The sequence below is a fragment of the Mycosarcoma maydis genome, chromosome 3, assembly GCF_000328475.2.
Source record: "Mycosarcoma maydis chromosome 3, whole genome shotgun sequence".
Taxonomy (NCBI): Eukaryota; Fungi; Basidiomycota; class Ustilaginomycetes; order Ustilaginales; genus Mycosarcoma; species Mycosarcoma maydis.
The window spans coordinates 1300462-1325470 of NC_026480.1; the positions used below are offsets into that span (position 1 = coordinate 1300462).

The following is a 25009-nucleotide window of genomic DNA, read 5'->3' on the forward strand; positions in this document are numbered from 1 at the left end:
GCTCAATCTCCGTCGGCGCCTGTCACGGAGGCGGATGATCCAGACCTGAGCCTGAATTGCCAGACAGGACCAGATTCACCCATCACGAATGCGAATGCGAGCCAACTAGTCACATGCAAAAATGGCACCAACAGCTCTCAGACTGCCAAAAATTTGGGTCCAAGCGAGGCATGGCGTACGTGTTAGCATATTTTGTGTTTGCCAGCCTTGAGCCAGCCAACCAGCCAGCCAGCCAGCCAGCCAGCCAGCCAGCCAGCCAGCCAGCCAGCCATGAGCGTTCGATCTGAATCGAGTGGTACATCCGCGGGCCCTTTCTCCAGTCAAAGTGATGCACACATCATCGTTTCGCTTGTCCAGCTATAGCCGAGCGCCGCAATCGTGAATCACATATCAGCTGAACCTCGTGCTCGTCAATTTTTGCGTCTCTCTTTCCTGCCTGTCCCCTCATCCCACACACGCTCCGTGTCGATTGATAGCTGGACTCCTTCTCCTCCCCATCTACTAGCTTCTGCTGATACTGACATCTCGGTGTTACCTCCACGTCCAGTCTCGACTGTGTGGGCTTTTGCCGAAAAAGATACTCTCCTCCTTCAGCCTCAACTGCCATCACTTTCGCATTGCAGCTTAGATACATTTCGCAAGAATGCTCAAGCGTGCCGTAGCCAAAGTCACTGGCGACTCTTCTGGCGAGAATGGTCACTCGAAAGTGTCTCGCTCGCCTTCCACCGGTCAGGCCACACCCAACGCACCTCCCTCGGCCAAGTCTACCATCAACTCAACCCAGAGCGCTGACCTTCCCGATAAAAAATTCCGCCTTTCGCACATCTTCTCTGGCCACTCGCTTCCCGGTACACGTAGATCCACCTCGCGCGCTGCCAGCCTCGATGAGCCGCGTCCTAGCGCCGTCAAAAAGGCGCAGCGCATCGAAGAAAAGGAGCGCAAGGCTATAGAGCAGGAGAAGGTCAAGGAGAGGATCGCTATGGCTCGCAAGTACTCGGATCTTCGCGCTGCACAGATTGAAACTCCAGAACAGCGCGCTCGCTACGGCGAAGAGTATCCCGTCGATTGGAACAAACACCACGACCAGTGGGCTAACATCTTCACCATCTGCCACGATGCACAGATTGGCGACACCGTCACACTGCGCGCTCGCATTCACACCATCCGAGACGTCAGCTCCCACCTCGTCTTTATCGTACTCCGCCAGCAGATCTCCACCATCCAAGCCGTGCTTGCCGAAGAGAACGACAACGTCACCGGTCACATGGTTCGATGGGCCAAGAGGCTGCCCCTCGAGTCGATCGTCCTCGTTCGTGGAAAGCTCCAAAAACCGCGCGAGCCGATCACGGGCACCACCACGCAGCAGGCCGAGATCAAAGTGCAGCAGCTCTACCTCGTCACCTCACCTAAAGAGCCGCTTCCTTTCAACGTCTACGATGCCGACCTCGTACTCAAGAAGAGCGACGATGATCACAGCGGCAGCGCAAGCGGTCATGGCACCGATTCCGATGGTGAAGGTCCGCCTCGTGACGAAAACCACTCGATCGAACGCCATGAGGGTCCCGTCATCACGCAGCGTGTTCGCCTCACCAATCGTATCATTGATTTGCGCACTCCCACCGCTCAGGCCATCTTTCGCATCAACGCCGCCATCTGCAACAATTTTCGCTCGCACCTCGACAAGAACCACTTTCTCGAGATTCACACCCCCAAGCTGCAAGGCGGCGCTTCGGAGTCGGGTTCGAGCGTCTTTATGCTCGACTACTTTGGTCGTCCCGCCTTCCTGGCCCAGAGTCCTCAGCTGTTCAAGCAGATGTGCATCGCGGCCGACTTCAAGCGTGTCTACGAGATTGGCCCCGTCTTTCGTGCCGAAAACTCCAACACCGCTCGTCATTTGACCGAATACACTGGCCTGGACATTGAAATGGAGATCGTCCACTACTATGACGCCATCCGCGTCATTGACGGCATGCTCAAGAGCATCTTTGTTGCACTCAGGGACAACTTTAAGCCCGAGCGCGAGCTCATCAAGCGACACTTTCCCCACGAAGACCTAGTCTATCCCGAAGACACGCTCATCCTCCCCTTTGCACAGGGTGTCCGTCTGCTCGTACAGTCGGGCTACGTCGAGGAAGACGGCAGCGTGCCCAAGGAGGACGAGGATCTGCACACGCGTGCCGAAATTCGTCTTGGAGAGCTGATCAAGGAAAAGTACAACACTGACTACTACATTCTCGACAAGTTTCCCTCCTCGGTCCGACCCTTCTACGCCATGGAGGACAAGGAGGACTCCAAAGTGACCAATTCGTTTGATATCTTTATTCGTGGTCAGGAGATCTGCACGGGTGGTCAGCGTATCCACGACATTGAAGAGCTCGAGCGCAAGATGCACCGTCTCTCGATCTCGTCCAAAGGAATGCAAGAGTACCTCGAGGGCTTCCGCCTTGGTGCACCTCCGCATGCAGGCTGCGGTATCGGCCTGGAACGACTGGTGATGCTTTATCTCAACTTGGGCGACGTCCGTTACGGAACGCTCTTCCACCGTGACCCTCGTAGTCTGCCGCTGCAGAAGAACGACGTGGACGAACTGCGTCACCCCGAGGCTAGCACCAACCCACCACCTTGGAAGCATCCACGACTAGCGCTCAAGGCCGACGCAGAAAGCGAGCTGCGTGATCTGCAGCCCTTGGAGAAGCTCATCGCCAACTACGGTGATGCCTCCAACACGGCCTGGCTGGACGACCGCTACAAGGTGTGGCGACATGCCGACACGGGTGCTGCTGTAGGCTACTCGCCGTTCAAGGGCTATGCCATGATCATTGGCGACCCGCTGTGCGACAAAACACAGCTATCGCAGGTAATCTCGGCTTTCCTGCAATACATCAAGAAGGAGGCCAAACTCAAGCCTATTTGGATGATGGTGTGCGAAGAGGTCGAGGAGATCCTGGGCGGACGGCTCAATTGGTGCTCGCTTTCTTGTGCCGCGGAAGAGCGCGTGGAAGACCCAACGAAGAATCCAGCTCGACACGACCCTGATATTCAGAAGAAGGTGCGCCACGCACGCAAGGAAGGTGTCAAGATCCAAGATTATGCGCTCGCCGAAAACGTGCCGGACGAGGTGATGCGCGAAACGGACGAGCGCATCGAGGACTGGCGCAAGAACCGCAAGGGCGAGCAAGTGCACATGACCGACGTGCACCCATGGCGCGACATGTCGCACCGCGTCTATTACATTGCGCGCGACTCTTCGAGCAAAGTTTGCGCCATGGTGGTGCTGCACCAGCTCTCACCACAACATGGGTGGCAAATCAAGTGGGCGCTTGATTTTCCCGGTGCGCCCAACGGCACCATCGAACATGTCATTCTGCACGCGCTCGAGAACAATGCCGGCAGCAAGATGACATTTGGCGCCTCTGCGACCTCCAAGCTGGTGGCCAAGCACGGTTTGAGCAAGGTCACAACAAAGTGGTTGACCAAGGCGTACAACTCGCTAGCTGAGCATAACAAGCTCACCAACAAGGGCGAGTTCAGGCAGAAGCTCGGTGCGGTCGAAGACAGGGTGTACATTTGCTACCCACGACATGGCCTTTCGCCCGCCGGTATTCAAGCGATCATTGGCTTCTTTAAGCAGTAGAATCGAGACGGCGCTATACATAGATCTCCGGCGCGAGGTTGTTAGGTCCAAGCCTCAGGTGTTCTGGTAGTTTGATTCGGTTTTAATATGATACCATGTTCACGTTGCTAAGTTTTTGCGTCCGACCGACAAGTGACATTGTTCGAATGTCGAATAAACGTCGGATGACGTGTGCGTATCGCCGGCATGTCGAACCTTTGCAAGGCGAAAGGAGCTGACCGGGGAAGCGGAGGTATTGGCCCGATGCGATTCTGAGAGAAGACGAGCTGCCAACTGCGATTGCCACGTTCCTGTCAATTCTTGACAGGTTGGTGGAAACAACAATCGTGAATCACGAATGTGGGGCGTATACGTGGAGTGAGTCGGGCTTGACAGGTTTGGTAGGAGGGATTTCGAACAACTCGAAGCTTCGATCGAGGACGCAGAGGGCGAAAATAGAGCACGTTGTATACCACTTTGAAACATGAAATGATCATGCATACGCAGGCGGAAGAACGTGCGCCGTTCCAATACGCTAGTCGTGAGTGTTTGCCTGTGACAGGCTCAGCGAGTGAGTTGTTAATAGAAAAAGAATATATATATGCTAGTGTGCACCTGGTGAAAGGTGGAATGAACGTCTCGAAGAGCAGCGAGGTCGAGATTCACGATTGTCCGTCTCTGCGCCTGTACAGGTAGTTCAAGATTTATCGTGCTCAGACCACGATTGGCGCCGATGGTTGCAACCATCGTTCACGGTCGGTCGTGTCGTTGGTTTTTGCTTGTTGAAAGTAACACCATCTCTCTGCTCATCGGGGCGATCGCTTGCATCTCGGCTTTAGACCTACCTGCTTACATCTGCCGATAGTCTCGCTTGATTCTTTGTCGGTTAGACTTGACCATTGCTTGCCGCACGTGCACGTGCACGCTGACGCTGCAGTCGATTCCTTCTGTACATTCCCACCCAACAACCAACACGCATCGTTCGCTGGTCAAAGATCCCAAGACGCACATAAACAAGCACTACACTACGTAAGTCGCTTGTCTCTTTAGTGACATTGTGTACATGCGCACGACCACACTGACATTACTCGAAGCGTCACACGTAATGGTTTCCTCTGCCTTGCTGGCTCTCCTCGGCGTCGCCGCTTCGCGAATTCAGGCTGCCCCCACTTGGCCAATTGTCTTGAACCCTTTCGCCATGCACAATTCGTATACGTTCACCACTCACACCGGTTTCTTCAAGTACGACACAGTGGATGGCGCCTCGCTCCCCGCGGTTGCGGCCAACTTTGGTCTGCATGAAAACACGAGCTGGGCGGAGCTCTTGCAGACGCTACTCGAGCTCAACGTGCAAGGGTTGGTCACTGATGGCTCGTCGTACAAGCTCGTGTTTGCTGGACGTCATGGTCAAGGCTACCACAATGTGGCTGAGAGTCAGTACGGTACTGAGGCTTGGGATTCGTACTGGTCCAAGTTGACTACGGACGGCAAGCTCGTGTGGGGACCGGATGCTCGGTTGACGCCGCTGGGCATTCAACAGGCGCACGCGGTGAACGAAGCTTGGGTGGCGATGCTCAAGCAGCCAGACCATGCACCTCTGCCGACCAAGCTCTTCTCGAGCCCGCTCAGCCGTGCTCTGTCCACGCTCGAGATTTCGTACGACAAGCTGCTGGTGAGCAACCCCAATAATACTTCCAGCACCTCTACGTCGCAGCCTCGAGCGCAAGTGGTGCAATTGCAAAGCTTGCTTTCCCACCTCGATCAAGCGCAGCTTCCAGATGGACTCGAGATGCATCTTAAGAGGCTTTTCGGTTGGATTGGCAGTGTTCCCTCGGAACTGGCTGCACAGCTGCAGAGCATCCTCTGGCAACGCGCACACAACCAGATCCCAGCAGGGCTTGGCCGACTGGTGCAAAACATCATGTCGCACTACGCTCCGCGGCCGGTTCCGCAGGTCAAGGAGCTCTTCCGAGAAGAGTACGGTGAACACACGTGCGACCAGCGACGCACTAAATCGCAGATCGCTGCTGACTACCCCAACGCTGTATTCGAAGCTGGTTTCGCGCAACAGGATCCACTCTGGACTACGACGCGTGAACAAGCTGACCACTTGGATGAGCGCATTCATCAAGCATTGACACAAATGTGGAACGAATCGCCGCTCGATCAGGTCGTGTCTGTGACGAGCCACTCGGGCGTCATGCAGAGCTTGTTCAGGGTTGTAGGTCATTACCCGATCAAGCCGGGAACGGGCGCGCTCGTTCCGTTGATCATCAAGGCTACACCGCGTAGGTGAGAGGTAGAGCACACGAATCGACTAGCGATTCCTTGTTCCACTCCGCTCCTGCTTCAAGCATGTGATTGGCAATGTAAGCTCTATGCGCTTCTATCAGCCTCACTGATAAAACACTCGACTCGTTCGGTATCTTTGAGCGCATGCGCCTGTCTGTGATGTTGGAACGATCAACTTGCAATTGATGACGAAATACAAACGGACTGCGAGCCTACAGCTGGTCTGGCTCACTTCCACACCTTGGATGCATCCATTTGCTTCTTCAAGTTCCACTTTTCGGCTCTGTCGGTATCGATCAATACTGCCACCTTGCCCGAGTTGTCGCCGGTGAACAATCGCAAAAACGCATCCTCGGCGCCGTAGACACCAAACGTGACATCCTCTCGGTTCTTGATGGTACCGTCGGCAAGCATCTTGGGTACCTCGTCCATGAACTTGCCGAGCCACTTGGGGATGTACGAGCTGACAATGAAGCCTTGGTACTTGAGCTCCTTTGTGATGACGTTGAACAAGTTTTTCGGGTAAACGACGTCTTCGGGTTTTTCGGCGTTGTAACCAGAGATGTAGCCGCATGCGACAATGATACCGTAGCGCGCGGCGTTGTCGATGTATGCTTCTAGTTGGTCACCGCCGACATTGTCAAAGTAGTAGTGGATTCCAGTATCGGCGGCAAACGCTTTGAGCTTGGCGCGGAGGTCTTCGGTCTTGTAGTTGATCGATTCCTCCGCCCCGAGCGAGCGCACGAACTCGCACTTTTCGTCCGAGCCGGCCGAGGCAATCACTCCCACACCAGCCTGGTGACAAAGCTGCACGACCAGCTGACCGACCGCACCAGCAGCACCCGAGACGAACATCTTGTTGCCCGGCTTAAGATCGCCAATGATCTCCTTGAGCGACATGTAGGCGGTCATACCTGCCATACCAGCTGCACCGAGGTAAGTGGTGATCGAAAGGCCGTTGTTCAACTGGGCCGGGTCAAATTTCCGGAATGTAGCAGCCGCAGCGGCTGGGTGGATGGTGTAGTCTTCGATACCGGTGGACCAGGCGTAGACAATATCACCGGGAGCAAAATCGTTCACCTCGGATCGGACTACTTCGGCGATACCGATAGCGGTGACAGGCTGACCGACAACATATGGTGCTGAAAAGTAGCCGTTGTTGCCTTTCATACGATTGCGCATGGTAGGGTCGAGAGAGACAGCAATGTTGCGCGTCAGGACGCCACCGTTGAGAGCAACATTGTCAATGTCGAGCTCGGCAGAGCCTGGCTTGGTGGTCTCGCCTGGCTTGGGCAGACCGGTGGGTTGAGTCTTGTTGAAGAGCACCTGGTGGTTCGTGACCATTTTGAGACAGTGAGAGATGACAAAGAACGACAGTGGTTAAGAAGAACCATGCGATTCACGATTGTTGACAAGACCAGTCGAAATATATATATGTCCGTGTCCGCCTCCAGATATTTGCGAAGCTGTAGCACAGACCACGGCAGGCTCGGCTATCAAAATAGCACGGCGCCGAGTGAGCACAAGTCTAAAGTCCGGTAGCAGCATAGCGAGACACGGTAGAATCTCGAACGGTGAATCGTGCGTTTGCTTCGATGCGCTTCTACAGAGAGAAGGTTGTTGACCCTTCGTGATTCGTGATTCACCTTTATTGCAGGTTCTTGCCGCATCGCTCTGTGCAATCACGAATAACCTTGGTGCTTGTTGATGGTGGGGTTAAAAACTCGCCACTGTTTCAAACCGATGATGACACACTCTGTGACGGGTCGCGTGTCGCGCTCAACTTTTTTATTTTCTTAACTTAATTTTTTCCCCTTCCCTAAAAGTCATCTGCATTGCCGATCCTCCACTTTGCAAAACGTTAGTGTGCCGGTGTAACATCATGGAAAAGCAGCACGCCGCGCACGGGTCCGCAGTAAATCACGAAATCACAAATCGCGAATCGTGAATCGGGAGCATTCACGATCTGCGAACCTCTTTCCGCTGACCGGAATCGGTATCCGTGCGGCCATCTTTTATAATCACGAATAATTTAAAGTTGCAGGCGGTGTTGCTGACTGCGAGCAAGCACGTCCATAAAGTATCAAGCACCGAAGTATGCACGATGTAGTAGCCAGTAGGTTGGCGAGTAGAAATCTATGCTGTTGCAATCGCTCGTCAAGCATTGATCCATCGATTCATCACAATCAACACATCATAAAGAGATCGAGACGTTGTTTCTCAAAGCGTATACTGGTGTCGTCACACCATCCTTGTTGTGCGCAACACTATCGCTGCGAATTGCCATGTCGGGCCCACCGCCTCCTGCGCGAGTATCCGACGTTGATGCCTCCTCTTCCACGACTGAAAACCAAGACAGCCGATGGAGACGATGGGGAAAATCCGCCTTGGACAAGTCCATCGTCCTCTCCGACTGGGCTTCGGGCTATGCCAATTCAGCCTCTGCCAAGATCGGCGGCGAACGATTTTGGCCTAAATCCAACGACTTTTCAGACGAGATTGCTAAATGCGAACGTATCCTGCGCGCCTTCACGGTGGAAGGTATCGAAACAAAATCCGCCGTATCCAAAGATACTACCGCTGACACTGCTGATACAGCAGAGACGGCGGTCGGACATGACTCGAACAAGGACAGCTTGACGAAGAAGAAACGCAAAGTCCTTCGCAAAATTCCACCCGCCGTTATCAAACGTGCCAAAGGAATCGTCATTTACACTGCGATGCGTAGTGGTATCGCACCATTTGGAGGCGCAGGAGGCGCAGGTCTTATGTTGGCGCGGCTGCCCGATGGTTCTTGGAGCGCACCTTCGTCCATCAGTCCAAACAACCTTGCTGTCGGCCTGCTACTAGGCTTTGACATCTTTGACGTGATTCTCGTAGTCAATAGCGACAGGGCGATGGAATCGTTCAAATCGCACAAAGTCACGCTCGGAGCTGAAACCGCGGTGGCAGCTGGTCCATTCGGTACAGGCATCAGCGGTGAGATGGGTATCGATCGAAGTCCCGTTTTCTCCTACGTTCGATCCAGAGGTTTGTACGGAGGAGTGGAAGCCATGGCGCAAGTGTTTTTGCACAGGTTCGACGAGAACGAACGTGTCTACTACTGGCCCGGTATCACAGCCAGAGACATCTTGGAAGGCAAGGTACGCAAACCACCAATTGTTGATCCGCTCTACCGTGCCCTGCGCGATGCCGAAACCGGCGTAGCTCAGGGCGACTCTCTGGAACGAATCGTATACGAGACAATTCATGCTCCACCCAACGTCGCCGTTCGTCAACTGCAGCAAGAAGGCTCAGCGGAGCTGCTCAACGATGGAGAAAGGCTAAAGCTCCCTCCCACGCCCGAGGAGCTCGAGGCGATGGAGCAGGCAGGAATTCCCGATGACTTCGATTTGGCGTTGGACAAGAAGGAAAGGGAAGAGGCGGCAAGAAGAGCGGAGGAGGAAAAGAGGCAAATTATGGCATTACCTCCTCCACCGAAGCATAAAAAGGTAATAGGCTATTGGGAGTCGAGGGGAACTAAACCGGGTGGAAAGAGGAGAGTAGCCCCTTCGCCCTTACATATCCAGGCAAAGTCGGAAAGAGAAGGAAAGACTGTGGCGGCGAAAGATGAGGACGAGCAAGATCAAGCAAAGATGGATTTGATCGACCTCGACGAGCCGAGCAAGCCTCGGCTTCCGCCACGACCCACACAAGGATCCCATGTTGATGAGGTGGCTGATGAGTTGCAGAACACCACGGTCCGCGACTCTGTAGAATCCTACAACGACATCCACGCACCGACAAACGAATTTGATGGCGAGGCGACAACGCTGATTGCCCCTGTCGCAACATCTATCCCAAGCACACCCAAATCCGCGATCCCTGCCAACCTGACCGACTCGATCGATTCTCTCTCACGCTCAACCTCGCTCACTCGTCCCTCTCGTCCACCTCGACGCACCGCTGGTGCTTCCGTTGCAACCCCACGCACCCCCACGACTGCCGCAACCACCGTCTGCTCGACAACCACATCCACATCCACACCTCCATCTTTGCACTTGTTCTTCGATTGGGACGAAACTATCACCTCGAGCGATACGCTTTCGCTGATTGCGCCGGTCGAAGGCACCCAACATGGCGAACCGTTTGCGCACTACACCAAGGCGTACCTGTCTGACCTAGCAAAGTTCGAAGAGGCGTTCGGTGCGCGCGACAACTGGGAGTCGCAACTGGAGTTTTTGGATAAGATCGACGAGGTGGAACGAGCATCGGTCGCTCGCGTTGAAGAAGGCGGCTTGTTCAAAGGTATGTCGGAGAGCTCGCTGCTGGAGCGTGCGACTGGAGTACGATTCAGGGACGGCTGGTCGACGTTCTACACCTGGCTTGCGACGCAGGTTGAATCGGGTCGACTCAACGCCGACGTGATTAGCGTTGGCTGGAGCGCCACATTTATCCGCCACGCTATCGAACACGAATCGTCGCACCAAGTCATCGCAAACATCTACGCGAACCAAATCGACATGGTCGACGCTGTGGGTACAGGGAAACTCACCAAATCGTCGGCGCTCGCGCTCACCTCGCTCCCAGCTTCTGGTGGCATCCGAACAGGTCTGCACAAACTCCACATCATGAACCAGATCCCAGAGTCGCCTCGTCCCAACACCCTCAAGGTGTACGTAGGCGACTCAGCCACTGATCTACCCTGCCTCGTCAACGCCGATTACGGCTTGATCATGAAACCAACCAACGACTTTGACGCGTCAAGCATCAACAAGGTCATCCAGCACACCAAACCGCCCGTCAAGACCTTCTATACCCACTTTCAAGACTTCCTTCAGTCCCCCCTGACCAACAGCGAGCACTATGAAGACGCTCCTGCATCTCACCACCGTAGCGTTCTCATCAGGATAGATGACTGGACTCAGGCACTTGCCGTGATCCAGCACATTCAAGAGCAATCCGAGTCTTTGTAGATACCAATGCGCTGCTTGAATCAGACATTCTATGTACATCCAAACATGCAATCAATGATGCATGCCGAGCTTCGACAGTAAAGCTTTTCCTTTGCCTATCTTGTCTTGCTGCGATGCAGTGTTGTCCGACGATCCTGCCTGGTGTAGTTGTGCTGATTCTTGCTGCGGCAATGGCGACACTGGTCGACTGGGCAGCTTGGGTTTTGTCGAGACAGTTAATCTACCTTGGGCCGCGCTCGCCATAGTCAAGTGCGTGTCATTCTGCTTTTTAGGCTCAAGCTCGCCAATCCTCTCCTTGGACAGAATAATCTTGAGTTTGCTTGGCGGCTTATAGCCGGCTGAAGATGGGCGTGGACCAGGGCTGCGAGCCGCAGCACTTGAGTAGGCCGCGTCGGCAGTGGGAGGGTCCAGCTTGATGATCCTCCTTTTCGGTGTTGCATCCGCAGGCGATGAAGCAGGAGGCTGTGGCTCATCATCGAGCGTTTGGACATACTGGTAAAGCTCGTCTTCAATCCCTGAAGTCACGCCTGATCGACCATAGACGGTGCCTTTGGCATCATCGGGGAGACGATAATAGGCCGCTTTGATGCTTGCAGCCACTTGGACCACTTTTGGTGTAGTCTCGGCCGAGTCGGATAGAAGCGAGATGAGATACATGGATTGCCCCTGGCCGTCTGACCTGAGCAGCTGGATGGCATGCTGAACGTACTCGTCGACGGATCCCCATTTCGAGACAAGCACTTCGTTGGGTTCCAGGTTTGCGATTCGATCGGCTGTGGCAGCATCGATATCGGAAGAATCGCTTTCATGGCGCGCAGGTCGATTCACCGTACTCACGCTTGGTGATGTAGCCGAACTCGAAGACGCAACACGACCAAGCCTTACCGAACTGGCCTGATGCCGCGATTCCGCCTCCTGCCAGGCCAACGCGAAAGGCTGTGTGCTGAGATCTGTGGGAATGCCACTGGTACATGTATAGATGTTACGTTCTCCCCGAGATGCGATTTTTTCGTCGTACTCTTGATCCAGCAGTGCGCTGAGCGTCATGACTAGAGCGACCTCCAAACCTTTCTTATCTTGCACTTCGAGGCGATTGATGTTGTAGTCCATGAGTTGCAGTGTACCAGGCTTGCCCTTTGATGCAGGTGGGCGATACTGTGCAGCTAGTACGCTAGGATCCGGCTTGCGAATGACCTCGCACACGTATGCTGACTGGGTGGAAGAAGCTCTTGATGGCCCGCCTTCACGCTTCCACGAAAACTCTTCCGCGGTCTGTGACGTAGCATCTCCAAAGTGGAAACGCCAAGCTTGCTGGAAAGTCATACTACGCTTTTCAAGATCGACTTGGCCGTCCGGATTGTAAAGGATGATTTGCTTCTTCTTGGTGCTTAGTGTATAGGGATGGGAGACCGACGCGAGGAGGCAGTCGTTCACGAGACCGTCGAGCAGGATAGTGTTGTACTGGGACTGGTTGGTAGCTCGCACTCTGGTATAGCTGGGCGTTTGTTTCGAGAAATCGTTTGATTCTAGAGCAAGTGCACGTTGGGCAGCAACGTCGGGGATAGTGCCGGTGAAAGCGGTGGGCTTAGAAGGGCTTGCGGTGTCCTTCGATGGCACGGGAGGGGCGACGCTGGAGCTAGACGCAGCTGATACGGGATAGATATCGACCACCCATGGTTCGTTAGTTCTTCGAACAAATTGAAGCGTGAACAAAGCTGCGTCGAGCGTCATGTTCGATCTTTGGCGTGTGGTGGTGAGTTGTGGACGATGGCTTCCAGTCGTTAGCAAGTCCAGCTTTTGTATACGAACTCGCTCCGAGTCGTTAGTGTTCAGGGTCCATACCAAAAGAAAGCTGTGCCATGAATGCACGTGGCATGCACAGCCCTCTACTGCAGTGCGGTTTAACAGTTTTCGTTTCCAACCACGCACCGTGCACCCTCCACTTACAACTCGTGACTTGATCAAATCACGAATCCTTTCACTCTTTCTCCTCGTCGAGTTCATGCACCAACTCGACCCGCATCTCAACGAGCGTACTAGACGAGCAGAGATTAACATGCTTGCATTGGCAATATCTAAGAGGCGGAATACCTTCCCCGTACTGCGAATGTCAGCCGCTCGTAGGTTCAATTCGACCACTTCGGCAGCTCAAACATCGCGGCAACGACCGCCACCAAAAAGTCAGGGCCTGAATCAGCCAAAAGCGATCTTCTGGGGGTAAGTTTGCACAATGACTGTGATTCAAATGCACACACAGGAAAGAAAGAGTCGATACTGAATGTCATCACATCTACTCTGGTATGCTGCAGATGGGCAGTGTTGATCGTAGTGGCCGGCTTTGGCTATTTCAGTGTCAAGTCGAGCAACACGGCCAAGAAGCGCGAATTTATGATCAAGCAAGGCCAAGAGCTGCAACAGCAGAGGAACGCAGTTGCTCATGATGATTCAAGCGCAGCATCCTCTGCACCTGTCTGTGAGTATCACTTGTCAGTCTTGCTATGGAAGATCCTGGAACTGACAGCTCTGCTTTCTGCTCTTCGCCTTGAGTGCAGTCATGTCGTCAGTTAACCAAGAAAAGTATGCAATGTCGCCGCTTCAAAGCCTCGTAGCTGCTCTCAATAGACAGACAACGCAACGCTCACGCAATCCGGATGCCTCCAGATCAAGCAGCACCACTAACGAGTAGATCCTGTTGTGCATAGACTGCGTCGTTGCATTGATGGACCATGTCCTTTTGCTGTCCAAAAACACACACCTACTGCCATCGTCTTGACTATGCTAGCTTGTGCAACTGTTTCGAGAAGACTCGTACTTACTCATGACTGTGGACAATCATGAATATGTGAGATTTTGCGAGGAGGACACGAGTCGTGGGTCACATTCGTGATTCACGATTCACGATCATTCGTGATTCGTGATTGTCAAAATCGTGAATTGCGCGCTTGTGACAAGGCGGGCAAGCGTGAAGGACCCGAAATTTGAAAGCGGTAACCGGAGCACGGCTTCCTTGTTGAACCGAGAAGCGTGTCAAACACATGCAAGCCGACCCCGCAGTCCGAATCGTGAATCCTTCTACGCTTCCTCCATCCACTAGCTCCCATCGGCCTATCTGGCATATTCGCATTTTTGCTCCGAAAATGTCGTTCCCGCAACCCTACACCGGCTACCGAGACGTCAAGTACCACAAGCTCACGCTTGAAGCTGATGGAGTGCTTTTGCTCTCGTTCAACCGACCTCCCGTGAATGCCTGGATCGACCCCAAGTGGCAAGAGCTCTCCCGGATCCTACGTACCGTACGCGATGATCCCGACGTGTCTGCGATTGTGGTTGCCGGCGAAGGTCGATGCTTCACCGCTGGCCTCGACCTGAACGAGCAGAGCCTGTCCGACGTCATCGCTGGTCTTCCCGATGCGGCCCGAAAGGCCTTCAGGATGCGTGCGCACTTGCGCGACTTTCAAGAGGCCATATCTTGGTTCGAACACGTCGAAAAGCCTGTGATAGCTGCTGCCCATGGTGTAGCATTTGGACTGGCGATCGACATCATGTCTGCTTGCGACATTCGGTACGCCACCAAGTCCACGAGGTTCAGCATCAAGGAGGTGGATGCAGGTCTTGCAGCCGATATTGGCACGCTGCAGAGGTTCCCCAAGATTGTGGGCAACGACTCGCTCGCCAGGGAACTCTGCTATACTGCCAGGGAATTCAATGCGGCTGAAGCAAGGGAGATCGGCTTCTTGAGCAAGGTCGTGGATGGAGGCAGAGAAGAGGTTGTTTGTAAGTACAAACACACCCACCGCAACATGACACAGATGCAGCATACTGACCATCTCATTCATACGCCTGTACCGCTTACCGCAGCTGCTGCTATTAAGACTGCCGCCGAAATTGCATCCAAGGCACCCATCGCTGTCCGAGGGACCAAGATATACCTCTTGCACAGTCGAGACCACGGGTAAGTGTTGATTCAGATCGGCATGTTCCCTTTCTAGCCACTTACTGACTTTGTTTGTGCTTCTTGTTCTGCAAAACAGCGTCGAGGAAGGCCTTCGCTTCGTCCAAGCGTTCAACTCGGCGCTTCTCCAATCGGACGATATGCCCGAGGCGATGCTTGCCGTTATGCAGAAACAGACGCCCAAATTTGCCAAGCTGTGAGCGCGAGCAACACTAGCTCGGTATACAATGCAGAGTACGTCCCAATCTGACGGTTAAAGTGGCTCTTTGAGAGCGGTGTGAAAGAGGCGAGAGCTGAGTATGTCTGCAAGCGGAGAGTCACAATCGTGAATTGCGCGTTTCTTGTGAGCAGCGCGCTCAGTTGGACCCTGAATTGCGGGAGCGATGAAAACGCCGCGTTCCACATTCGTGTTCTGACTGGTGATGTGTTTCTTCTCATCCACACCACCATATATCCCACACGCAGCTTGCTTCATTGCCACCAACACCTAATACCGAGACAAACACCAGCTGGTTCTCATTACTGCAGTAAGATCTGCGTTGTTTGCATTCGCAATGGGCGATTCCTCGTACAGAGGCGTGTCAGCAGCGCAAGACTCCCGCTTCACTAACAAGGAATCTATTTTCCTTCGTAAGCTCAAATTCCCTTCCACATTCGACACCAAAGTCGACATGACCAAAGTCGAGCTTTCCGTCTTAAAGCCATGGATTGCACGTCGAGTCACTGATCTGCTTGGGTTCGAAGACGACGTGGTACTTGAGTATGCTGCGGGAATGTTGCAAGAGGAAAGGTTCCCTGATCCAAAGAAGATCCAGATTCAATTGATGGGATTTTTGGAGAGCCAAACGGCCGACTTCATGGCTGAGCTGTGGGAGCTCTTAATTTCGGCACAGGAGAGTCCAGGCGGAGTCCCGAAGCGGTTCGTGGAGGAGAAGAAGGAAGAGTTGAGGTTGAAGAGGGAGGAAGGCGAGAGGGTGGTGAGGGAGGCAAGGGAAAGAGCGAGGCGTGCAGCGGACGCAGCTGGAGCGGATCAACCAGTCAAGAGGAGGTCCAGATGGGATACTGGTGCGCCATCAACATCCAATGACCAACACGGGGATACTCGACCGCCTGCACATACATCTAACGATCCAAATCGTAGAGACGAATACCGTCGACGTGACGGCCCCAGTCGGAATGAGTGGAACCGACGTCGAGGAAATGATCAATACAGCGTCAACGGCCACGGCCGCAATTGTGACCGCTACAGTAATAGTTTGGGACCAACTCGAGACTCTGGATGGGGATCACGAGCCGCTCGAGAAGATACGTCATCTTCGCGTCACCCTCCGCCTCGTTCGCCTTCGCCCCCACCACGACGCAGACGACGATCGCCATCCCCCACCCCGCCGCGGCAACAATGCCAACGGTCAAGGTCTCGTTCTCGATCGATCACACCCGACTACCGCGCTACTCTTCGCCAACGCAAGCAGCTAGCTCGACCGGAAAACCAAAATGACGACCGCTAGGAGAGAGATGCCAGATCCCGCGCTGGTCACCAGAGCATGGATGACGAAGCTGACAGTCGCTCTCCTCGTGGTGTCGTCCGCAAGCAAGAAGCACACAGGGAACATGAGCTCGGAGATAGGCTTCTCTGTGCTAACGCGAAGAGTAGCATGACACCACCGTCCGAGCAGGATTCGCTGCTTAGCTGCTTCAAAGTCACGTAATCGACACTTTTCGCGTGCTTTGGACTATGGTAGTGCTCGGTATATTGGGTTGAAAAGTATACAAACCGACGAAGGGCGATTGAGGTTCACGTTCGTCTCATAGTATAGATGTAATGATTGATCTGAGGTGCGTTTGGATCAGATGCTTGGACAGGGACTGCCATCTTGTCCAACTGCGTCCACGGCCAAGTGCTGGTCGCATGTTCGCCTTGTGAATGAACGACGTCCTCCCAGCGATCCGAACTGTAGCTATGGCACAGCCATACACCGCCTAGCTTCACTAAAGAGGCCAGATGGATACCCAGCACTTGGATCGTTGCTACACCGTGCTTGACTTGGCTGTGTTGTTCAGCCAGCTGCGAAAGTGCGCGATGGTGTAAACCTTTCGAGATCGAGGAGAAGAGCGTGTCGTCTCCCGTAGATATTGAGTCGGTCGTACTCTTATCGAGCACCACATCAAATTGCCTACCCTCCTTGAACAAATTGTCCACTTGCTGCCAATCGAGCAGATCCAGTACAAGGTATTTCATCATGCACTCGCTCCTCGTCTCTCCTACCTCTTGCAGCCACTGCATCTCGGCACGTTTTTGGAAATCGATGCTGTTCGGTGAAAAATCCACATTGAGAATGTTGCTTGCTCGATCCTTCCATTCGTCAGGAAAATGATCCCGCCAGTACGCTAGAATGTCGAGCGAGAGACGTGATGTTCCCGCACCGATATGGAGGATTCGTATTGGCGGATCGCGAAGAAGGAGAGGTGTAGGTGACACTGTTAGAAGGGACAGGAGCCATGTTGAGGACGAGAGCCATTCGAACCCGTGGCGCTCGCGTGGGTCGGTGGAGAAGCGGTGATCCCAATACGTAGACGTGTGATAGGACAGCCCAGATGCAGCAGCAGAACGCGCTTGTGCTGAACAGGTCATGATGTTGTGCAGCTTCCAAGAAAGGCAACCGAACAAGTAAGAGGAGAGACTGACAAACAAGAGTCTCGAGTGACGGATTTGCACCAAGAACAAGAAATCACAAATGTCGTTGGATGCTTCGTTTTCAGGGTCCACCCTTGTTGCTGCTCAAATTTGTGAAAGAATCAAAGCGCTGACTGCAGGGGAAATAGGTTCGGAAACGGTTCTAGATTCTGGAGCGGTTAAAGAAAGTTATCTACAAAAGTGGCGCCTGCTATGTGCTTCCTATTTATGTCTACATCTCTATCTGAGTGTTGGTGCAATCCACGATCTGGTGATTTTAAGCCGTAGAGGTAATTTACTGCGTGTCTGCTGGCTGTGCGGTTGGCGCATTTTCTTCACATATCTCGTGACTCTCCAATCTTGGCGGCACGAATACTGTCACGCCTACATGTCCTCTCGCACGAGATACCTCGCACGTGACATCCAATGTAATCTCACCTAGCCGTGCATGCACCCGCAGGCTAGTTATCAGCTCGCCTGCTCTCCACGCTCCTATCATGCAATCCATCATCATCGTTTACTATAAGTCATCTTGTGTACAGTTGTAACAAGTGTGAACAAATATTATGTGATTCACAACCAACTCGAGCACACCTACCTCGCATCCACGCCTCACACACACCCAGCATATGATAATGCTACAGTTGAATTTGCCAATACAAGTACAAAAATGCCCACCTTCCGTTGGTGCTAAGCACTCAAATCAACATTCTTATTCGTGTCATCCCCCGCCCCCGCACTCGAAGTGAAGTTGGTCAAGAAGGAACTCAAATCGACTCCGCCATCGGCACCCATTCCTGGGTCTGCTCCAGCGCTTAGACTGGAAAAGTCAAAGTTGCTCAGATCCAGTCCGCCCGAGCTGGAGCCAAACATGTTAGTGTCTTCACCAAACCCGCCTGTCGCTCCACCCAGATTGAAGCTGCCCAGAGAGGAGAGGTCTGGCGCATCAGATGAAGAGGCGTCGATGGATACGGTGGGTGGGTTGGCTGAGGCGGCCGAGGAGGCCAAATCGATTCCCATCATCTTTTCGAGCTCGGAAAAGTCGGTTGCTGGTGCGAGGGCGTTAGGTCCTTCAGCGGTAGAGATGGTGGAGTTGGCAAGAGAAGGGATGCCGAGCGAAGAGAGGTCGGAGAGGTTGCCCAGGGAGGACACGTCGATTCCCAAAGCAGAGAGATCGAGGCCTGGAATGCCGGCTGAAGCGGCAGTGCCGCTCGTAGGGGCCACCACGGTGGATGTCGATGTCGGATCTTGCGGTGCAGCCGTAGTGACGGCAGCCGCATCCGAAGATACGGGTTTCGCCGCATTCGCTAATGCAGGCGAGTCGGTAAGATCGATCGGGTCACCCTCGGCAGCTCCAGTCTTGGGAACAAAAGCAAGAGGCACATCATCCTCGTCATCGCCGTCGCTGTCGATCACAGTGACAACGTTTGCCGCGTTGCCAGCGTCTTGCTGCTTTGTGGTGCTGCTCTCTTCGATCTGTGTTTCAGTAGAACTTGTCGCTGATTCGACTCGTGATGCGATTGCAGGCTCAGCAAGAGCCTCGCCTTCCTTCTCTCCTTCTGCATTCTGTGCCTTGTCTGCTTTGTCCGTATTGGTCTCCGCAGCACTTACCATGTGAACAGCCTTCTCTGCTTCTTCGATTCGCCTTCTCTCGGCGTCTTGTTCAGCCTCTTGTTGTCTTCTGAGAGACTCTGCTGCAGCGATGGCGGCTAGTTCAGCCTCTTTTGCTTCCCTCTTTGTCGCTGCCTCTAACTCGATTTCCAACGCTGCCTGTACATGCAACAGATAGTCTCTCATACCATGCACGAGCGAAAGATACCGCGTACACTCTGCCGTCAGCTTTTGCATATTCGAGCAGCTCTGTGTAACACTTGATGAGGTCGAAATTGTAGCTGGTGACGCCGATGCTGTTGATTGGAGGCGAGCTAGATGTGTTTTGGTGCGCAACGTGGAAGCAGTTTGAAGGACAATGTTCTTTAGTGTATGTTGGATTTCGCTTGCGCGTTGACTCGCGGGCGCGAGCGAGAGCTGCGATGACGAGTCCGGCGCTGCACCTGGAAGCACAGGAGCTGACATTGTGACGCAGAGAAGTGGATGCCGAATTGGATGCGGGAGGAGCAAGGATGAATGGCGAGTGATAAAGGCCAACGTGAACAAAGCACGAAGTACAGTATAGTCGCGGCAATTTTGGAGCCGAATTCCGCATTTCGCACCGAAGGAGTGGAGAAATTCAGCCAACTCACACTCGTGACTGACAGCTGCGCGTTTGCCACTTGTTCTTCCGACTCGGACTTTTCTACACGACAACCACATCACACGCACACAACAATCATGTCAGGCTGGATCCTGTAAGTTGTCCTTGGGTTTCAATATGGCAATCGAACCATTTGTTGATCTGTCTATGTTTTGTTTTGACTGTTAGCATACCCTCGGTGCTGGTACCGCTGATCATTGTGGGTGCAGTAGCATCGCGTTTCTTTGGCGCCAACAAACAGAGTGGCTACACGGGCAAATACGACCCCAAGACAGGACTTGGCCGAGGTGCTCCTGGCTTTCAAACAGGCGTTAAGCGTATGGCGGTGACACCAGAGATTGCTGCAAGGATGCGAGCAGGAGAGCAAGTGTCAGCCGAAGAGATCGAAGCAGCCATCGCAAAAGCACAGTCGGCGAATCAAGCCAATTCGACGGCGGTACGTAACCCTAACGTTGATCAGGACTGGCTGCCACAAGGTAGAAGCAGTCCTGCTGGCAAGAAGGGTAATAAGAGACGCTGATCTCCTGCCAGCGTTGCAGAGACTCGGCTGGATCTATTCAAATAAACTTGTACTCTGGACAGCTCTTCAACACGCACTTGATGAGGCAAGGTCATGTATGGCACCGAGGGTATGTTTGTTGCGTTTCGGGAAAAAGAAGAGCACTAAGAATGTCTAGGCTTGACAAGATCTTCAGGCCCAAAGCTCATGGGCAGCAGGTAATCAAGTGTGACCACTTGGACGTTGGGTTCGTTGAGCTCTTTGCCATGCTGATCCTGAATTGTGGCCTGTATGGTTTGTGCAGCATTCGCTCTACTCCAATTGCATCCGACCATGAGAATACGAGCTTCGAGGCTGCAGTGTTCGCGAATCACCTGTCTGCAGATACCACACGGACTGCAGCTGCCCTCCAGGTCACTTGCAACAGCAACCGCGATAATGTCGCCGCGTTGAATTCTGCGTGCCGAGTTCTGTTCTGTCACGTCGAGCTGATCGGATCGGATGAGTGCCTTTGCGAGAGCAGTGCGTTCTGCACAGACTGTGCCTCCGTACGACGCGTTCTCGTAGTTTGCGCCGAGGATTATTTCGCCCCATTTGGTGAGCAATGCGGCTCCTACGCGGAACTTGCTGACGAGTGTGTTGGCACGATGTTGAGGGAAACGTGGAACCAGCTAATCAGCATCGTCGTTCCGACACGTGCGATAGCGAATTGGAGCTGACTCACCTGTATGGAGAATAGGACAGCTTTCTCGCCTCCTGGGCGGCGTGAAGCAGGTCATGCTTCTTGTTGGCGAGCAGCTGCAAGTCTTTTGGATCCATTGCAAAGGTGGTTGATATCGCTGACGAGGTGGAAGAGAATTATCGATCGCTGCCAAGTGCGTGATTGCAGGGTCACAAGACATCCAAGTTCTTGACTTGTTCTGCCCGATGCACGGCCAACAGCGAGCCTCTCTCTAACTATCTGGATCTCGGCGTCTTCCGAGCTTCCGCAAACTGAAAACGGAAGGCATATACGATTAAGGGTCAAAGCTGAAGACAACAAAAGGGCCGTGCATCGTGAATAATACAGCTAATCCCGAATCGTGAATCTGAGCCATCCTTTGTCGCTCTCCCCGATTTATTCGTGATTTTGCCTGAATCGTGATGTGTCAGCTCACGCCCAGAATCATGAAGAAAGTCACATCAACTCGGAATTAACCCTGACTAAGTTACGTGAGAAGCGGATTAGCCGAAAGCTTTCATATACGCCGACGGTACATTTAAATTGCTCGTCGTATCATCTTGGCTCTGATGCGTTCTCACGTTTGGCTACGAGAAGAGAGCTGACATGCCAACTTGTCCCTTTTATCTTCCTTTGTAGCGTTCGGCGAGGAGGATGATGGACGTGTGACAAGCGAAAGTGAAAGGGTCTTGAGTGTGTCGTAAGTGCTTCTCGGCAAATCTCACACGGTTATTCCTCTTTCGTGTTTCCGTGTTCGTCTTTCGATGCGAGAACGCCAACAGAGCGCGCCGAAGCGTACGCGGCACCGGCGTAGCGAGCGAGCGGCAAATCGCTTGTATGATTCACGATTATGTACATACTCGTAACTGCACTTGCCAGTCTCTGAGATTCACGATTGGCTGTAACCCTGCATTCTGTTAGTTGACCATCACAGAGTACATACGTCTGCTCTCGGCGCCGGCAAACGAAAGCTGAGCAATCGTCAATCAAAGCTGCGTCTGCAGTCTGACCCTCGTCGGCTCCTTGCTTTCCCAAGCTCAATACATAACGCCTTGCTCCACACCTCAATTGTCCATCATCATCTAGCCTGCTTACCTTAGGATGCAGTGACACACCTTTCATCTCCAAAGAACACACGACAATGTCGAGCCCAACCTCATCATCGTCAACCACCGCCAAGCCACCTCACAGGCTTATCATCAAACCTCTCTGCAAGCAGCTTACCATCACTACCACCATCAACGGTCGCAAACGTACCCTCATCGACACTTCCGATTCTCTCCAGCTCGCCGAAACCAATTATCCAATCCGATTCTACTTTCCTCGTGACGCTCTACAATGGTCCTTCGCCCTCAAACCCAGCGACCACTCCCAGACGTACTGCCCCTTTAAGGGCTTTGCTCAGTACTACGACATCGCTGAGGCTGGCTCGCGTGTCGAGCAGCTCAATGCTGCCATCTGGTCCTACTCCAACCCTTTCCCAACTAGCCACGCCGTCGCCATCCGAGGCTACTTCTGCCTGGCAGCTCCCAACGACCAATTTCAAGTCCAGCTCGACGGCCGCAACATTACCCAACAAGAAGCCCGCTCTATCAACGAGCAGCTCCTTGCTGCATTTCCCTCTGACGTATCTTCTCCCTCGCTGCCTCGCGAGGTGATGGAAGAGGCGCAAAGACCTCGCGCCCCCAATCGCCCATCTGGAGCCCGCCCGCCCGCCATACAATGCTCCGCCAGCACCAGCTCTAATGCGCCACCCGAATCCTTTCCCGTCGCACGTCTACTCGGCGGCGAGCTCGAGATCGACTCGACCAACCCGCTGCTCGCTGACATGCTCTATCGCCTCGATGACGAGGCCAGAGACCAAGATCAACATGACCGCTCAGGCCAAAGTCACAGCGCTGACAATGCTACTGACACCTCCGAAGTCGCCAATTCACCAGTCGTCGACGATCACTTACTCTGGTTCAAGGACCAACCTTGGTATCGCAGACCCTCGGAAAAATGGCTACGTCCCTTCTCCCTTCTCATCGCCATGGCAGGCGGCATGTGCATGGGTCCGAAACTCGAGCTGCTCAACATGTTTGTCTGCGAAGCTGTGCTTGGAGATACCTACGTCGGAGCAGCCGACGTCATCTCTCCGCTTCCGCCTACCAGCTCGGCCTTGGCACACACAACGCACGCCAACGCTGCGATGCAACACGCTGTCCGTTGGCAAGGCTTTCAGCCTTGGCTCGGTAGAGACGCGAGCCAACCTGCCGATACCCATCCTGTTTCGATCTACGTCGATGCGATCGAGCAACCTAACTCGACAGTCATCCCCGTGCCACGACGCCCGAGTAAGGCATGCTTTGCTAGTCCCGAGGTTCAATCCTCGCTCGCTACTCTGCAGCTCCGCATGACCTTGTCGATGGGTATTCTTGCCGCCCTTACGACCGGCTTTTGGTCTAATCTCTCATCCAGAAGGGGCCGTTTGCCCGTCTTGCGCATCTCGATGACTGGCATCGTCTTTACAGATCTTGTCATGCTTACCGTGGCCCTTGTTCCTCGCTCCAAGCTGCCCTTTGGCTACAGCTTCCTCGTGCTCGGTACCACCGTCGAAGGTCTGCTGGGAGGGTACAGTGCAGCCATCGCTGTACACCAATCATACATCTCGGATGTTACGCCGAGCGGTACTCGTGCCCACATCTTTGCGCACTACATGGGCATCGTCTATGCCGGCCTTGCGCTCGGCCCCACGTTGGGAGGTCTGCTAGTCAAGCACACAGCCAACCTGTTGGCGCCCTTCTGGTTCGCCCTTGCCATACACTTGATCTACATGCTTGGCGTCTTCGCCTTGATTCCGGAGAGCACGAGCAAGGACTTCCGTGCCAAGGCTCTGCTCGAGTATATAGAATCGCGCGCAGAGATCAAGCGAAAGGCGGACGAGCGCAGAACAGCCGAGCTTCAACCTCTCCTCCACACATCTGAATCGCAGAGAGGCCGCGAACCCGAATCGAGGCCGTTCAGAAAGCGAGCTTGGAGGCGCGTCAAGGTCATGTTCATGAACAGCGTTCTCTACGCACCACTCGAGCCGCTCAGCTTCCTGTTGCCCAAAAAGGTCGTTGTTGACGACGATCAAGATGCGATAGCAGATCAAGCAGAACCTTCCTCGTCTGGCATAAGCACTCCACGTACCTTTGTCAACGCTCTGGCACCACCCGAAGCTTCAGCGTCGCATATTTCTGTCTCGCGAATACCACCAAAGACGCGCTATGATTACAACCTTTCGTTCCTCTCGCTCACCTATTTCACCGAGACTTCCATCTTTGGTATCATGTCGTTCAAGCTTCAGTACGCGCAAGAACAGTTTATTTGGGGATCGGCCGAGCTCGGCATTTATCTCACTTTCCTCAGCATCACTCGTGTGCTAGCTCTCACTGCGGTGCTGCCTATCGTCATCAAGTTGCTCCATCGTCCGGTCAAGGCACTGCGTCTGCCTCAGGACGGTCCGCCAGTCGAAGAGGAGCAAACTGTTGCGCCCGACTCGCGCCGCCACTCGACATTGGACGACGACGGAAGGCCGCATCGCAAAATGAGTCTGTATGGAGCCACTAGCCAATCGACTGCTATACTATCGGACAACGCTGCAGACCAGCAATCGCTTCCAGACGGTCATGACGGCGAAGGAGAATGGGATGAGACGAAAAAGTCGGTCGAGGAGCTCTGGACTCTGCGCGCCAAACATCTGCGTCTGATCCACGATAGCAAATTCGACCTCAAGCTGGCTAAGATCTCGATGGTTGTCAATACTATCTCGTACGGTTTGTTGATCTTTGCCAAGACGCCGCAACTGTTCTTCTTGGCCACGGCGGTGACTTCGTTGGGTGGAGGTGGTGGAGCGGCCATGTCTTCGCTGGCACTGGCGTTGCTTCAATCGCCTGCGGATGCAGGCAAGCTCTTTGGCGCGTGGAGCATCACATCTGCCATCTCAGGGACCGTTGTCGGTCCGATTTTGTTTGCTGAAAGTTTCAGCGCACGACGAGCAGCTTTCCTCGGCGATCTTGTCGTAG

The 25009-nt window shown here is 53.7% G+C and overlaps 13 protein-coding genes across 13 annotated transcripts; 8 read left to right on the forward strand and 5 right to left on the reverse strand.

The window, feature by feature from the left end:
- Positions 1–643: 643 nt before the first annotated feature.
- Positions 644–3634, forward strand: UMAG_10270 (uncharacterized protein; the record flags this gene model as incomplete). Its single annotated transcript, XM_011389665.1, has 1 exon — positions 644–3634. The coding sequence occupies one exon, from the start codon at positions 644–646 to the stop codon at positions 3632–3634; it is 2991 nt and encodes a 996-aa protein (XP_011387967.1).
- Positions 3635–4811: 1177 nt separating this feature from the next.
- UMAG_10271 (uncharacterized protein) lies at positions 4812–5909 on the forward strand (the record flags this gene model as incomplete). Its single annotated transcript, XM_011389666.1, has 1 exon — positions 4812–5909. The coding sequence occupies one exon, from the start codon at positions 4812–4814 to the stop codon at positions 5907–5909; it is 1098 nt and encodes a 365-aa protein (XP_011387968.1).
- A 224-nt stretch (positions 5910–6133) lies between these two features.
- Positions 6134–7249, reverse strand: UMAG_01911 (uncharacterized protein; the record flags this gene model as incomplete). The annotated part of the gene is made up of 1 exon (XM_011389537.1): positions 6134–7249. One exon carries the CDS (start codon positions 7247–7249, stop codon positions 6134–6136), a length of 1116 nt encoding a protein of 371 aa, XP_011387839.1.
- Positions 7250–8190: 941 nt separating this feature from the next.
- UMAG_12174 (uncharacterized protein) lies at positions 8191–10860 on the forward strand (the record flags this gene model as incomplete). Its single annotated transcript, XM_011389833.1, has 1 exon — positions 8191–10860. One exon carries the CDS (start codon positions 8191–8193, stop codon positions 10858–10860), a length of 2670 nt encoding a protein of 889 aa, XP_011388135.1.
- A 51-nt stretch (positions 10861–10911) lies between these two features.
- UMAG_01913 (uncharacterized protein) lies at positions 10912–12591 on the reverse strand (the record flags this gene model as incomplete). Its single annotated transcript, XM_011389538.1, has 1 exon — positions 10912–12591. The coding sequence occupies one exon, from the start codon at positions 12589–12591 to the stop codon at positions 10912–10914; it is 1680 nt and encodes a 559-aa protein (XP_011387840.1).
- Positions 12592–12916: 325 nt separating this feature from the next.
- Positions 12917–13546, forward strand: UMAG_10272 (uncharacterized protein; the record flags this gene model as incomplete). The annotated part of the gene is made up of 3 exons (XM_011389667.1): positions 12917–13077; positions 13170–13333; positions 13413–13546. The coding sequence occupies 3 exons, from the start codon at positions 12917–12919 to the stop codon at positions 13544–13546; spliced, it is 459 nt and encodes a 152-aa protein (XP_011387969.1).
- A 451-nt stretch (positions 13547–13997) lies between these two features.
- UMAG_10273 (uncharacterized protein) lies at positions 13998–15012 on the forward strand (the record flags this gene model as incomplete). Its single annotated transcript, XM_011389668.1, has 3 exons — positions 13998–14634; positions 14719–14812; positions 14892–15012. 3 exons carry the CDS (start codon positions 13998–14000, stop codon positions 15010–15012), a joined length of 852 nt encoding a protein of 283 aa, XP_011387970.1.
- A 354-nt stretch (positions 15013–15366) lies between these two features.
- Positions 15367–16320, forward strand: UMAG_12176 (uncharacterized protein; the record flags this gene model as incomplete). The annotated part of the gene is made up of 1 exon (XM_011389835.1): positions 15367–16320. One exon carries the CDS (start codon positions 15367–15369, stop codon positions 16318–16320), a length of 954 nt encoding a protein of 317 aa, XP_011388137.1.
- A 287-nt stretch (positions 16321–16607) lies between these two features.
- UMAG_01916 (uncharacterized protein) lies at positions 16608–17444 on the reverse strand (the record flags this gene model as incomplete). Its single annotated transcript, XM_011389539.1, has 1 exon — positions 16608–17444. The coding sequence occupies one exon, from the start codon at positions 17442–17444 to the stop codon at positions 16608–16610; it is 837 nt and encodes a 278-aa protein (XP_011387841.1).
- Positions 17445–18176: 732 nt separating this feature from the next.
- On the reverse strand, positions 18177–19562 carry UMAG_01917 (uncharacterized protein; the record flags this gene model as incomplete). The annotated part of the gene is made up of 1 exon (XM_011389540.1): positions 18177–19562. The coding sequence occupies one exon, from the start codon at positions 19560–19562 to the stop codon at positions 18177–18179; it is 1386 nt and encodes a 461-aa protein (XP_011387842.1).
- Positions 19563–19817: 255 nt separating this feature from the next.
- Positions 19818–20260, forward strand: UMAG_10274 (uncharacterized protein; the record flags this gene model as incomplete). Its single annotated transcript, XM_011389669.1, has 2 exons — positions 19818–19834; positions 19909–20260. The coding sequence occupies 2 exons, from the start codon at positions 19818–19820 to the stop codon at positions 20258–20260; spliced, it is 369 nt and encodes a 122-aa protein (XP_011387971.1).
- A 143-nt stretch (positions 20261–20403) lies between these two features.
- Positions 20404–21058, reverse strand: UMAG_01919 (cytidine deaminase; the record flags this gene model as incomplete). The annotated part of the gene is made up of 2 exons (XM_011389541.1): positions 20404–20866; positions 20964–21058. 2 exons carry the CDS (start codon positions 21056–21058, stop codon positions 20404–20406), a joined length of 558 nt encoding a protein of 185 aa, XP_011387843.1.
- Positions 21059–22101: 1043 nt separating this feature from the next.
- On the forward strand, positions 22102–25009 carry UMAG_10275 (uncharacterized protein; the record flags this gene model as incomplete). Its single annotated transcript, XM_011389670.1, has 1 exon — positions 22102–25009. A coding segment is annotated over one exon (2908 nt), but the record flags the coding sequence as incomplete, so codon positions are not given.